Below are 15,966 nucleotides of genomic sequence, written 5' to 3'. Positions count from 1 at the left end.
GGGGAGAGTACGCCGCCTTGGGGGCCCCCTGTTTAATCCTACGCAGCTTGGACTAGCTGGTTATCCACCGCTTCGTCCGATAGGGAAGCGACGAGTCCAGGACGTCTTGGCAGAGGGTGGTTTGTTTCAGTGATTTTAAAGCGATTTTCAATACATTTTTTATTAAAATATAATTAAAATGAAGTGCGAGATATTCGGTTGCAAAAACCCATACGGAAAAAATAAATCGGCTAGCACAAACGTGCGCTCAAAAATTGCTTTATTTTTTCTTTATGATTCGTCTTTCGTTTGATTTTAATTCATTTAAAAGAAAATAACATGGCGCCGAAATTACAAACGTCAGTAAAGAAATGACTTTTTTCTTGTGATTTATCTTGTCAGATCTTGTGTAGTTGGATCATGCTCTATAGCACTCAACGAACAGACCTAAATTCACACTTTTTTTGATGTCAACCTAGCCAGCGAAAAATCCGAAAACAGTACAAAGGGTGAATGAAATGCGGATTTTTGTTAGTTTACCGATTCCAAACATATATTTTGACGATCCGTCTTCATACCAAAATGTGCGGAATAAATGTACATATAGAAAAGTACACAAAATGGTTGTGAAGTGGTTACGTTTACTGCTGTTTTTATGAGATTTTCCGTTGCATGAAATGTTTTGTTGTTTCTATCCGGAACTTCACAGATGCTCTTACATATTGACTGAAAACCAAACCAAAAACCAACATTTGCCAATTATTTAAATTTTTATAAATACTCTTTTACTGATTTTATAAAATTTTCCGTTGCATGAAATGTTTCGTTGTTTCTATTCGGAACTTCACAGATGCTCTCACATATTTACTGAAAACCAAACCAAAAACCAACATTTGCCAATGATTTGAATTTTTATAAATACTCTTTAATAAGTAACGTCAAAATCTTACAAATAGTAGCACGCTCCTCTGCATATTCCGAAACTACCATATACGTATCCATGTTGGCAAATGTTCAAATATATGTACGTTTATAGTTGCGGTCGCGTAGCTGTTAATTGTTCATGTTTTACCAAAACTTTCAGGTTTTTGCGTTCGCGTACGCAAAAAACTTGCAAAGTAGGGGAAATTGAGAGAGCAAAGTGACATTTCATTTTGAGGGGAGCTGCTGGTTTCTGCTGGAAAAATTTTTGCCCACAGCAATTTGCCAACAGGAAAACAGCTGAAATTGAATTTTATGGTTTGGAAGTTAAAAATGACAAAATGAGACTAATTTAAGTTGTAAGAAGTAAGTAGTTATTTGTTTAATCAATAAACTATGTCAGGATACCACTTTGTGATGAGTTTTCGTACGTTTTAAATTTTACACTTTTGAATGTAAACAAAAATTATATCAGCTGTTCGTCTAACTTGCAAGTTTCTGCAAATATTCTGTTCGCGTACTGTTTTGGATATTTTTCCCTTGTGAGAGAACTGGTGACATTTCGCGGGATTTTTGCCGTTGGTTGGTTTTTACTGGAGATTTTAAACGAACGCACCTTATATCGAAAGAGCTGTAACGAAAAAAAATTTTTGACGGGGAGATTAACGTTAACAAAAATCGTACTCTTATGAGGTAATTTTGCTATGGAGCGATAAAATTTTTATTTTTTTCATAAGCAATCTTTTGACAATTTCGATTTTCAAAGTGTTGCAAGTCAAAGAGAAAAATTACCAAGCCGCAAAGGCAAAAAAAATTATTCACTGCAACGGGTATATTTCCCTTCGTCACAGATGACTTCACTTATCAGCACCTGAGATGTCTTCACACTGAAAACCACAATCAAATCTCATTATTAACAAACATTATCTACACTCGCACAACATGACAAAAAAACATGCAATCGTTGATAAAACTGAGTACAATACGCAAATAATTTCCATTGAACAAAACAGTTTGAAAAAATCATTATAAAGCTACGGATGCTAATATTGAAGATGTTGCCGATTCTTTTTATGATTAGAACCATGTTCACACATGCAGCCGCACAAGGCCGTATCGTTAATGGGAAAGAGGGCCGTATCCAAGATTTTCCCTATCAAGTAAATATTGCTAAAGCTGTTTTGAAGTGGTCATGGAAAAATATCGCTTTTATTTAGGTTTCTTTGCGCCGATATTCAATTCATATATGTGGTGGATCAGTTATAGATGCACAGTGGATTATTACGGCAGCCCACTGTATTGAATCTTTCGAAAAGCAGCCAAGAGTATTTTCCTTGCGTATCGGTAGTTCTAATCGTGGACAAGGTGGTGAAGTGGTTTCGGTGGCTAAGATTTACAAACATCCCTTGTATAATAGTGAGGCGATGAATTTTGATGTCGCGCTATTACGAACGCAGAAAAATCGATTGCGAGGCGAATTTGTGCAACCAATTAAAATTCCGCTGCAAGATACGCCCATCGTGGATAGTAAAGAGGCGATCGTTAGCGGCTGGGGGCATATGAGTTCTTCAGAACATGTGCTATCAGTCCTACTAAAATATGCAACGGTCAGGATTGTAAATCAACAACAGTGCAGGGAATCGATGAAGGCACAAGGCGATATTACTGAAGCGTAAGCTTTTATCTAAAATTTACAGAAATACATATGTACATATCCTTAGTATGCATGTATGTATGTATGGAAAGGGCGTTTCATCGGATTATAAGTCCCCACATTGTTTTATGGAATACAAAATTTTAGTTAGTTGTGCCTTTTTTGCATTTCAGCGACGATGTGAGTTACGTCCTTTCCATACTATACTAACGATATCTATGTATAAGTTACAAATAAACAATAATTTACAGTATGTTTTGCGCTGCAGCGCGAAATACGGATGCATGCCAAGGAGATAGCGGCGGTCCAATAAAAAGCGATAACTTGCTAATTGGGATCGTGAGCTGGGGAGTCGGCTGTGCAGATCCCCACTATCCAGGCGTTTATACGCGTTTGTCTCACCCTGTTATACGAACTTGGATTAAACTAATGTCTGGAATATGATTTAATTTGCGGACCAATAATATGCATCTGGTTTAAAAAATTCTAGTAGTAGTAGTTTTTATTTTCGTCCTTTACAAAAGTAATTAGTTAATTTATGCCATCAGTTTCTTAATGTCAGGTTAACACTAAGGGCCGGTTGTTCAATGTCTGATTCTACCTCCGATTAGTGTTAATCAGACATTGAACCACCGGCCCTATATTATGGAGTCGATCACGTTGATAACGATGTTTAACCTGCAGTTACAACAAAGGCTCTGTTATGTATACTTGGCGGTGCATGCACTGCTATACCATTTTTACGTAGAAATCAAAAACCAACAGATTTCTACGTATGTAATGCTGTGCGTTGGGTAACCGCTTACAAGCGAAGCTCATTTAGGGCCGTTTTCACCATCTATGGTTAACACTAATCCCCAGTTAAACATCGTTACCGACGGTACTGACTCCATGCATATAACATTGTGCGGATAACGTCGGGTGCGAAAGCGGATTCGTCAGCTGTGCGTTTGTTTACATCACATGCACCATTATTTTACACTTTCATTTAAGGAAAGGAGAGTTAATTCATCATGACATTTTTTACAGCATTTTAATGCATCATTTTACCTAAATTGTGTGTTTAAAGTTGCTGACAATAATTGCGCTCCAGATGCTTCACGAACTGCTGTTTTCCCCATTAATAAACCTTATGGGAGGTGGTCACCTGGAACGACTTCCTGTAAAAACCTGCAAATCGTGAAGCATCTGGAACGCAACTAATAATTTTGGCTAATTTTGATTTTCGTTGCTTTCTTTGCTTTGTTTACTTTTCGCTCGTTTTCCAGTAAAACAAGATGGAGTGAACCCGCAACCCAAGCAAAACATTGACTTTTTCACTCTCTTGTTCGTACGTGGTCTTGTGTCTTTGGGCACGGTCACACGGTCAGTATTTATTGACGTGATCCAAGTATCGCGATATTTATTGACGGTTTAGCATGCAGTATTGGTGGATCGTGATCCATATCGCCAAATTTCTAAAAATTTTGAAATCTGAATCGCGGATCGCGATACCGTCAATAAATATTGAACGTGTAGCACTTTCAAAACGCGATCCATACATTTCGTCGGTACATCTTTTACTCTCATAATGAGAACATCGGCTCTGCCTTCGCTCTCGGGGCTTAAAATCTTTCAAAACAAATTGAACAAATTTTAATTAACATTGGAAATTTTAAAATAATTGTGGAATGCATTATCTGTAAATTATACGTACAAAATAAAAATATTTTCTTGCGTCATAATAAGCGTTCAGCACAAAAATTATGCAAATACTGACGCGTTAAATATTGAACAATTACTGACCGTGTGACAGAGCCCTTTCGTTCATGAAGACCTCTCATGAACCAAAAATACAAGATCACGTAAGACCGCGACGTTGTATTTGTAACTGGTTTTGAGAAAAAAGTTTGCGAAAGCGGGTTCGTCAGCTGAGCGTTTGTTTACATCATAAGCACCACTTATTACACTTTTATTCAAGTAAAGAAGAGTTAATGCAACATGACAACACATTTTAAAGCATTTTGTCAATTAGCGGCTATTTAAGTTTTGACTTACAGTGTGTTCCAAAAATTCTCAGCCAAGCGAACTATTCGCAGCGTACACGCATGTGTTAAATATCGGTATGTACGAAAACATGCTCGCCGACAAGATATTCTATATCACTTTTCCGGCACCTGCAATACAAACACAAAAATTCTAAATAGTTAATTAATGAGACATATTCTTTTGAACACATTTCAAGAGTGGTTGTATAATTTTTGTTAACGTTGTGCTTAGTTTGCTATATTCAAAGATGGCTTGAGGAATTGGTGAATCGTGAAGAAAACACGTTTTCTCACTGCAAATTCACAACTGTCAACTCATTGTTCTTCGCCATATTCTTTGTTTACCCGTTGCCACAAATGTCATTCTGCGGGAATGCGCAATCTTGTATTCTATCGTTCTTTGTGAATAATGTATGTATATCCACCAATAATTGGGTGGTTCTTCCAATGGAAATTCCTGCATTATTTTTTTATCCTCCATCTTTCCTTGATGAATTTCGCGGTTTGAATGATGATTTCAATTCATAAATTACTGATAGTTTGACCGTTACAAAGTGTCAGTCAAAACTGATGAACTCTTTTGAAAGCGATTAGTGGAAAGGCCATTTACACTAGGCGATTGTTGCTTTCAACTAAAAATCGCCTGAAAAATCGCCTCATATAAATTCCCTAAAAGAGTGAATTTGAACTGGCTTTCAAGTTCGTGTAGCGTCGAAGTAACGCTCTGAAATTTGGTTACTGGCAAGTTACTGGATACCTAGTTATTTACTGGAAAGTACAAAAACACGACTAATGTCAAAATCAATGCAAGAATGAAGAAACGGCTAGACGCATGTATACTGTTCCCTTTTCTTCTCACCCACTCTTGTATGTTTGTCTTTGATCACCTGTTTTTCTTGCTTGCGAACTGCAAACTTTTTCAGCAAAAATTATCAACTTACCCTCAAAATCAACTGTCACTTTGCTCTGCTACTTTGCAGAAAAGGAAGTCAAATCGTGATAATTTTTGATAACTATCAGGTTATCGAACAGACCTAAATTATTAATTGGAAACATTTACGATAAGGGAAATTCTCCAAAAATAACAACATTGGACATGAAAAAGTACAATTTCTACTACATTTTCTCATATATTTCCACAAAACCCTGCAGGTGTGACTATGATATATACAAAATTTTCCATCGATTTTAAAACGAAAGTGTAAAAACAAGCGAAAATGTAAAAAATTGGACCTTTGCAAATATAATTAAACTATCCGAAGTTGTTTATATGAGCACTGTATTGTACAGTATGTTAATAGCTTATAAAGCAAATTAGGCAACAAATGAAAATCCATATTGCAGAAGTTGAAAGCGGTGGAAACAGTGGAATACCGATAAAGGCAACACGAATACAGCAACTGGATTTGGTCCACATCATCTACTGTCGGAATTTATGGAAACATTTGTTGGTAGTCGAAAGATGAAAATCGCCTTTAATTGGTGTTAGCGAAATTGCTGTTACCCTAAAAAATGCCGAGGGTAAACGACGCACACGCAAGGGACACCAATGGTTCCGATGCAATTGTGGCACCAAAAGCACGCAAAAATGCCATCAAGGCGGAGGTGGAAAGTCCAGGTGAACAGCTTGTTTTCCATAGGAAATCTGAGCGAAGAAGAGTGGCTCGTGACATCTTTTTAGTATTTGAAGAGCAACCTTGCCGGCGGGTACGTGGAGGTGCCAATAGAAAGAAAGCAGCGCAAAAACCCAAATTCGGTCACTTGATGGTAGAGGATCCCAGTCGTTCAACCAAAGGACTACTGCGTGACATTAAGAACGAACCAAAATGTTATCTTGCCGATGATTGCACAACAACACCAGCGGTGGCAACAACGGCCACAATAACCAAAAATGATGAAAAGCATACACCAAAGGTGAATAATTGTATTGAAAGTAAACCTATAGTAGTGGTCGAAAAACCACCGGAGCCTATTAAAGAAATCTCAAGTGATGATCCAGTCGCACGTGTTAATCCAATTTTTCTATGGGTCAAACAGGATGACACACGCATTGTTGAGGTGCGTTGTGAGGATTATGACAAAAGGAACCGTATACGTATAACAAAGACTTCTAACGGTTGGCGGGCCATACCACGTACCGATCCAAGCTCATCGAAGATTGTTAAAATTTTCCAAACACCACTATTAAAAGTGAAGCGAGAAATTTATGAAAATAACTTATTGCAGAAATGTAATGAAAATTTCTGCGCAAATATAAACAGGCAAATTCTGCCAGAGGTCATTGAAAAGCAAAGCTTTACCTCAGAGCAAACAGAAGAAAATGTGCCGACTAATAATAGGAATGCAATTACTGATACCTTCGTTAATAAAGAATCAAATAATGCAAAGCTGAAAATTAAGAGTAAGAAAGTTAAAAATAAGAAAGAATGCAAACGGGTGCGCAAGGCGCCTAAATTAAATATTCCAAAAGCAGAAGTACTTCAAGAAGTTACTCCAGAACTCAATGCAGAGTGTAGTGTTGCGCTCTGCGTAGTTAACCAACCTGAGGAAAACGAAGTCCCCATTCAGCAGATGATACAGTCAAATCTGCAGACAATACAAAACTTCAATGAAATGTGTGTGAACGACCATGAAATAACAGAGCAAGACACTTCTGCTACCAACGCGACTGGAATTACAGATTCAAATAGTGATACAAAAGAACAGTCAATTGAAGCAGTAATTGAAACAGTACCTCTAGCAGAGGAAGAGCCCCCAGCAGCGAGAAATGAAAGTCAAATCGAAACTCAAACATATCAACATCATCCACCGCATTTGCAGCTTTGTCCAAAAACAGGGCTTTTCCTGCCAACCATTATTTGCGAAAGTGACAACGATGGAGAGACCTCTGTCGTTGCAACAGAAGGAGCTTGCGATGTTAGTACTTTTAATACGAATTTTTTGTCCAAAGATATTTTAGTGGACTTGGCCGACTGCGTGGATGATGATCATTGTCATAATGCTGGTGAAAAGATGCCAACACTGAATGAACATTTCACGACCCATAATCTCGATGCCGACACCAAAAATCTTAAGGATCTACTAGATGATGCAGATTTAATGCAGCACTGCAGCGATAACGGTAATAGCGATGCTGACATAATCGATTCGATTGTTAAACGCAGCTGTGAAAACAATTTAATTCAGGAGGCTGAAACACTTAAAGAGGCTGTCACTCCTGCAACATTTAACACTACACAAGTGGAGGAAGTTGCAAGGAAGGATTTAATAACAGACGTAATACCACAGCATATAATCGATGAGGCAGTGCGAGAATCACCCAAATGTTTGTCATTCAACGAAGCAGGCGAAATCGAAGGTCTAAACGGCGAACTTTTCCAATCAAATAGTTTTATGGACACATACGAAAAGGAGTCTAGCGTTGAGGAAGTAACTTTAAGTGATGATGGCAAAAAAACTGAGAGCACAGAGGTGACAGCATTATCATCGCCACTTGCACTTAAAGAGAAGCTAACCGATGATGTCATACACGACGAGGCGCCCAAAGATTTAAGTTATAAGAAACGCGAGGAAGTTTGTCCACCATCCGAGTCAAGGAGTCAATGTGCGGTAACCTCGAGTTCAGATGTTGTAAAGTCGCCACAACAGGGTGAATTGCCCGCTATTGAAACGACGTCAGAAGCAATAAAAAATTTAATATTGGAGCAATTTATTAAATTGAATGCATTTAATGCGGTATCTAATCCGGTGGCAAAACAGCAGTCAGAGCCGATAAATCTTGGCAAGCCCCAACGTGACTTAACTACAAATAATGATTGCAACGATTATGCCACATCTACAAATTTCATCGAAACAGTTGTTATAGATGATAATAGCGATGAAGAGCCTATGAAAAAACGTGTGCGCACTAACGTTAAAATAAATAAAAACAGTATCATTGAGGAAAGTACACAGGCGACCATTCAAGCTCCAATTTTGATTGACAAGGATCCAGATCCTCTGACACAACTTCAACTACTCATTAGAAATACACAATGGAAGGTACCCGACCCTATACTTGTGCCAAAGGATAGGCTGCGCGCAGTATTAGCTTCACCAGCACGCGAAATACCATTGCTAATAACAACAAGGCCAGAATTAAGACTACCCGAGGCATTTGCCTATCCGGAAATCATACAGAATCCCAATATACTGGTAATTTCAATGGCACAGCTAGAGGCGATATTGAAAAACGAGATGGAAATTGAGAAGAACAAACAGCAACAACAAAGTAGTTTAACAGAAAAAGTTCACGAAATGCAAACTGAACCAGCGAAGAAACCCAATCTTATGCCGTGCTCTAATAAACCGTTTATCGAGCCGAAAATCGTCAAAGTTAAGGAACAACCTATGAATCCGCAACCCCCACCACCCAAGTGTTCACATGTGGAAACCAATTTAGCTTCCGACATAAATGCAGCCACGTTGGCAGTTCTAAATCAAATGTTATGGTTGCCGTACTTTGGCCAGTTATCGCAGGAATTTCTAAAAACCATAAAGAATCCTTTAGGCGTACAAAATAAGTACGCCGGCTTACTGCCACCGATATATAATCACCATCTCGGGCTTCAACACATGGACGAAATGTATAAAAATTACCTGAAGCAGATGACAGCATTGAAGCATCTAAGTGCAGAGGCATCCGTTAATAATGCAATGCCGAACTTTCCACTGCCACTCGGCGCATTCCAACCCTCAATGGAGGCGACCGTTTTTCAGAAAATGTTACAACATCAGTTAGCAAACTTTTTGAATATCAACCCGCTCTCTACGGCCACAGAAACACCGCTTCAAAGAGGCGGCGTAGTAAAGAGTCCTGTCCCTGCAGTTGCACCAAATGTTGAACACATGCTTGCGGTGGACGAGAAGAAAACTAAAAGTGCGACAACCACAACGCCGACAACAAATTTAAGCGGCGTAGCCGCTGATGTTGCCGAAAGAACTTTCAGGCAAAATAACAACCATAGCCACAATAACAGCAGCAACAATGTGACGATAAGTTGTGATAATGCGATGACTGAAAGTGTAAACTATAACAAATACGCCTGTGTGCAAAAACATGAAGTGGATAGTAAGCCACGTTTGACGTGCAAATCTCTTTCGAATCTTTTAGAACCAGAAAGCATACCCTCGTCGCCGGCAGTTCCTTTGGTCAACCTTACCACAGACCATATGCGCAGTGCTTCGAATGAACTTGTCAATGCTAATAGCCAAATTAATAATATTATTAATAAAGAGATCACCTCTGTGAGCTCTGGTGCTCCAGCGCCAGTGGAAGTTATGCCTTTTAAAACTGCGAAACTGAATAAGGCTTCGAATGGTAGCTTAAATGTACCGCACGAGTTGGTCAAACAGCGAAAACGAGCTATGAATTATGCAGAAACCACAGTAGCTTCATCGCCATCTCTGGCAGCTGCGACGGCAGCAGCGGTGCTCGAAAACCAATCTGCAAGCAGACACGTTGTGTCGGATAACTTAAATGTCGAGCCCAATCAGGCATTGTGGCATCCACTTTTTGGAAGGTAAGCGTTTATTTTTTCAATCTAATTATCAAAGCGATGGTGGTACATAGAATTTATGCGTAGAAATTTAATAAAAAATATAGATTTATTTTTTTAAATAGAAAAAAATCGAACCTAAAATTTCGCAAAACCAAAATTAAAATCCAATGTTAAAGATTATTTTTGATCGAAATTAATATATTATAAAATATTGATTAGATTAATCGAGAAAGATGACTCAAAAATACCAAGCTCTTACATAGAGTCCGACCGATTCCCAATTTTTGACCGATGCCGATTAACCACGTGCGTCAAGTTAGCACTACACTGTTCGAAATTGGAAAAGTTAACTACGGAATTAATTGTAGCGTTTTTGTTGTAAATTTGTTGTGGAAAGAAAAAATTTTTTGGAGCTCTCATTTTTTTTTTAAATACAATCTCAATCTTTTCCTAGGAAAGCGAAAGCTACAAATTTTTTCTTTTCTCAACAAATTGTAAAGTTAACAGCTAAAATTAATGGCATAGTAACATATTGGATATCTCAATTCTATCGACTGGGTGTATGGTGTCAAGTTAACACTACATACCATTTTTTCTTAAAAAATGAGAGCTACAAATTTTTTCTTTCCACAACAAATTTATAACAAAAAACACTACAAATAATGCCGTAGTTAACTTTTCCAATTTCGAAAAGTGTAGTGCTAACTTGACACACGTCGATTAATCGGCCTTATGGCAAAGAATCGGCCGATGCCAATGCCGATTCCTTAAAAAAAAAACTACCTGAATAGACAACAATTTTTATGGAGCTTAAGGCCGTTTTTAGTGAAAAGCTTATAGTGGAAAAGCAATAATAATTTTTCATTAAACACGGCTCAATAAAAATTGTTGAACATAATTGTTATAAGGCCATGAAATAACAAAAAAAAACAAATATCTTAAGAACGAGCACACCTAAAAGTTAAACATTCTAACAATAGAATTATTAACAAAACTAACAAAACCAACAACCACATGATCAAGTTTAAATAGCACTGGAACTGCTGAGCTTGATTTCAATTGGCTTAACGAAAAGAAATAGTGGAAAAAAGCAAAAAGAATTCAACTTAGCAAGCAAGGCGAACTTAGCACAGTGCGGAGGCAACTGGCTGAGTCAGTGGGATCGTCGGTTCGAATCCTACTGAAAGAAGTCTGATGAGGAAATGTGGTGATTTCCGAAATAACTATCACTTTTACCATTTGTTCAAAATATTGTTGCTTTTCCATAAAAAACGGCCTCAAGCTCAATAAAAATTGTTGAATATAATTGTTGTAAGACCATAAAATAACAAAAAAAAAATCAAACTTTTATAATAACAAAAGAAAAACGCAAAAAAAATAACATTAGGAAACAAATAATCTTACAAGAATCGATTCACTTATTTATTTACATACATACATAAATATGTATTAAAAGTAGTATATCGCCTATGCATACATATCATTGCAATACTTTGTTCCAAAGTCTTTTTCTTATTCAATGTTAAAAAAAAAAGTTCATTCGAAATCAAATTTCTTAGTTGTACTCATAGTAGTAAAAATATGCTGCCTATAAAAGTGTTGTATTGAATACAATTTGTTAATAAACAGTAGCCGTAGATTTTTAATGATACAATTAGTTTTGTAACATATTGTTAACAATCCAGTGAAAAGAACCCGAAGGATTTTGGAATTTAGCGATTAATTCAAGGATAATCGTAAAAATATTTACAGCAACGACATTTTAGCATTCTTTGGCTATTTCCCTTTTGTTTATTTAATGTTTCTTATTTTTTTATGAAAGTCCGATGCCGATTAATCGGTCGGACTCTACCCTTACATATAAGCTAAAATAAAAAGTCGTAGAATAACGATTAAATATGATTAAAACAACAACACTGCTTTACAGCAAAAATGTTCTACAGATGCCACAATCCAATCCCTATGCAGAATTGTTTGGAGATTCCGAAAATCGAAATAACTTTTTTTCTATGGATAAACTTCTCCATAAACTGTATATACATCACTTTACGATAGCCCTCATAGCTTCTGAGAAATTAATTAATCATTTCTGACACCTCTTACTTTCAATGCAAACACTCCACCTACACAGGTGTACGTGGCGTATAAGTAACACTCTTTTCTGTTCACATTTCATACAAAAAAATCCTTGAGCATTTTCATTTGACCAATCCTTTCCTTCTTATTTATCCATCAATTTTCTTCATTGGTAGCTTGATTTTTTTCTAAAGGAACAGGCTTTAACACACGGCCAAACATTTACACAGAAACTGTTATTTTTGCAATTTTTTTTACCTTCCTTTTATTAGCTCGGGATGTAACTATGTAATGTTGATGCATCTAAAAGATTCAGCGATTTCTATTCTCAAGTTAAATACCTGATGACAGTACGAATGGAAATTTTAATAGCGAGGTTTTAGTTTTTTTACAACGCTTTTATCAAAGAACTAAGTTCTCTGGTACTGCATGCGCTCCACGTTTTTCGTTTTCAATGTCATTAATTGTTTATAATGACTTTTGCTAAAATTTCAAAATCAAAAGTTATCAAAACAAATTCTGTGGGACTGAGAAATATTATTTTCTACTTTTTAGTCCATTTATAAAAGCGTTGTATATTAAACAGTTTTATTTTATTTTATTCATTTAAACCATAATTTTATTCCCTGTTAAAATTTGATTTTTTTTCCATTTTTCTACCATAAAAACAAAAAATCTGGAATGATTAATTAATTCTCAGAAACTATTAAGGCTATCGAAAAGTGATGTATATATACGGTGACCATCCGTGTTGTACTATACGGGACAGTCCTGTTTTTTGACCAATTGTCCTGGTAATTTATTTATTTTATATGGAACGCCAAATGTTCTGTATTTCTTTTAATGTCCTGTATTTGTCTCGTATTCGGTGTTCGGGATTTCGACGCCTTTTGAGGAACACATACAGTGACCAAAATATAAATTTGGACTCAACATCTTAGCCAGGTTTGGCTATTTTCTTCTTTTCCCAACAAGAACCATAGAAATCCAAATTTCCGACTTTTTGCAAAAACTATGAAAATTAATTCTGCAAAGTTTCTTCAAAATCAGAATCTTAAGAAAAAATTTGATTTGCAGTTTTGTAGCTCATTAAAATTTACTATAATAAAGTGCAACGTGCTGCCCATTTGCTTCCCTATAAAAAATGTTCTGTCATAAAAAAATGCCAAAAATTAACGGTTAGTCCTAGCCACTTTAAACTTGCACTTTAATAATAATTGATTGGCGCTTACACAATATGTTACGTTTGGCCGAGCTTCTTCGCCGATTTGTGCGCCTTGATGTTGTCACACAAAGCGGAGGGACCTATAGTTTTACGCCGACTCTGTACGGCGATGGTATTTTTATGAGAAACTGTCATTGCCGGCCGAGGAACCGCTATAAAAAAAAATTCTGTTTATTTTTTTTTTATTTTTTTTTGTTGTTGGTGGAAACTGGGCTTGACCCCAGGGCCTGCGGAATGGTAGTGGGCACTGCTAACCACTGATTGCACTTGCATTTTATTATACTAAAATGTAACAAATTTTGCGGGTTAAAAATCTCGAGAAAAATATCCTACAAATTTGTTGTTACTATAAGGATCCTGTTTTAGGGTGAATACATCTAGGATCATTTAAGAAGCTTTTAAGATCTCTTAGCTTTTGTGGAAAAAATTAGCAAAATTATTTTTGTCCCATATTCGGCTTCCAAAAATATGGTCACCGTATGTATAACGGGTGATTTTTTTGAGGTTAGGATTTTCATGCATTAGTATTTGACAGATCACGTGGGATTTCAGACATGGTGTCAAAGAGAAAGATGCTCAGTATGCTTTGACATTTCATCATGAATAGACTTACTAACGAGCAACGCTTGCAAATCATTGAATTTTATTACCAAAATCAGTGTTCGGTTCGAAATGTGTTTCGCGCTTTACGTCCGATTTATGGTCTACATAATCGACCAAGTGAGCAAACAATTAATGCGATTGTGACCAAGTTTCGCACTCAGTTTACTTTATTGGACATTAAACCAACCACACGAATGCGTACAGTGCGTACAGAAGAGAATAGTGCGTCTGTTTCTGAGAGTGTTGCTGAAGACCGTGAAATGTCGATTCGTCGCCGTTCGCAGCAATTGGGTTTGCGAAACACATTTCGAACCGAACACTGATTTTGGTAATAAAATTCAATGATTTGCAAGCGTTGCTCGTTAGTAAGTCTATTCATGATGAAATGTCAAAGCATACTGAGCATCTTTCTCTTTGACACCATGTCTGAAATCCCACGTGATCTGTCAAATACTAATGCATGAAAATCCTAACCTCAAAAAAATCACCCGTTATATGGTTTTTGGAGAATTTTATTTGCTATTACGATTTTTCAATTGGTTCGTAAGATATACGTGATTAAATGGAACCACTCTTTTTTAAGCTGAATAACAGTTATTTGCAAATATCTCGAAAAAATATGTATGTTTCCGATATTACAACTTTTTATACTATTAGTATTTTTTAAAATATCTAATTTATTATACAGACCACATATAATTTAATATTTCTAGATAATTTAATAAATTTTGTTTACAATTCCAGCAATGCAAAAACGGGTTACAGCAGTCCATGGCAATGGACTACGGTAACAGCAACGGGTGAATGACATTCAAGGGGTCTCAAGGGACCCAACAACTATGAAAGTGAACTTTCTGAGTTCTTCAATACCTCTAATAATGTGCATTATGCTGCCGCCACAAAAGCACAAAACTCCAACGCCAATCACAATCATAACAATCACAACACCACTACTACCAGCTGCAGTGCGAAATCGGCCGGAGGCAGCGGCAACAATAACAACATCAGGAATAATATCAGAACATGCATGTCCACAAACACAACCCATAACCCAATAGATAGTAGCAGCAGCAGTAGCAGTGGAATTGGCAGTAGCCCAGCAATCGGTGGTAGTAACAACTACCAACAACAACAAACCCTACAGCAGCAGCAGCAGCAGCAACAGACAACGGCAGCCGCAGCGGCCGCAGCAACAGCCGTAACAGCTACAGCACGCGACAATATGGCCAATGGAGGATATGCAGGATTTAAAGAGCCCGAACGCTTTTTGGAACATAACTTTTGGCAGTCGCAAAAGAGTGCTGCTGCCGCAGCAGCCGCTGCCGCTGCTGCTACTCATGCGACCAATCAGTGGTCACTTAACAACAATCGTAACTATATGAGCAACCTTTCGCAAATCTCATATTCGAATAACAGTCAACCAAACCAAAGTCCATCGCCGTATGTGCAATTCAATCCTTACATGAATATGAACATGAACATGAATTTAAATATGAACATGAATCAGCGTTCATTTCTAAATTCTGCGCAAGCAACGGAGAAAAATGCAATGCATTTAAGTCATTTCGATAAACACAATATCCGCTTTGGGGACTACGATTGTACATTGCGTTAAATAATTTAACATACATACACATTGCATTGAAGAGAAAACAAAGCGAACAACTCACAACGTTTGGAAAAGAAATAATAAGAATAACAAGAGCAAAAACAAAAAAATCTCATTAAATTGATGCACATTGTACAAGCTGAAAGTAATCCATATTAGAGCATACAAACGACATACATACATCCATACATACACACATAACATAATATACTAATATAATTGCATACCCTTAGATACAAGTATAATAAATATGTGGTAATTTAATTGCGCATAATGTCGAAATGTCTGCCAGCACATCCGCACATCCATCATAGAGACCAAACGAGTACTGG

The 15,966-nt window shown here is 37.0% G+C and overlaps 2 protein-coding genes across 2 annotated transcripts; both read left to right on the top strand.

The window, feature by feature from the left end:
- The first annotated feature begins 1,785 nt into the window (after window positions 1–1,785).
- LOC118738967 (trypsin-4) lies at window positions 1,786–3,043 on the top strand. The gene is made up of 3 exons (XM_036470036.1): window positions 1,786–2,060; window positions 2,118–2,572; window positions 2,806–3,043. Exons 1-3 carry the CDS (start codon window positions 1,941–1,943, stop codon window positions 2,996–2,998), a joined length of 768 nt encoding a protein of 255 aa, XP_036325929.1. The 5' UTR covers window positions 1,786–1,940; the 3' UTR covers window positions 2,999–3,043.
- A 2,672-nt stretch (window positions 3,044–5,715) lies between these two features.
- Window positions 5,716–14,856, top strand: LOC118738966. Its single transcript, XM_036470034.1, has 2 exons — window positions 5,716–10,142; window positions 14,770–14,856. Exons 1-2 carry the CDS (start codon window positions 6,094–6,096, stop codon window positions 14,831–14,833), a joined length of 4,113 nt encoding a protein of 1,370 aa, XP_036325927.1. The 5' UTR covers window positions 5,716–6,093; the 3' UTR covers window positions 14,834–14,856.
- The last annotated feature ends 1,110 nt before the right edge of the window (window positions 14,857–15,966 follow it).

This window comes from Rhagoletis pomonella, unplaced genomic scaffold, assembly GCF_013731165.1.
Source record: "Rhagoletis pomonella isolate Grant_MI unplaced genomic scaffold, Rhpom_1.0 Rhpom_scaffold_00005, whole genome shotgun sequence".
Lineage (NCBI taxonomy): Eukaryota > Metazoa > Arthropoda > Insecta > Diptera > Tephritidae > Rhagoletis > Rhagoletis pomonella.
This window is presented reverse-complemented; position numbering and strand designations above follow the sequence as displayed.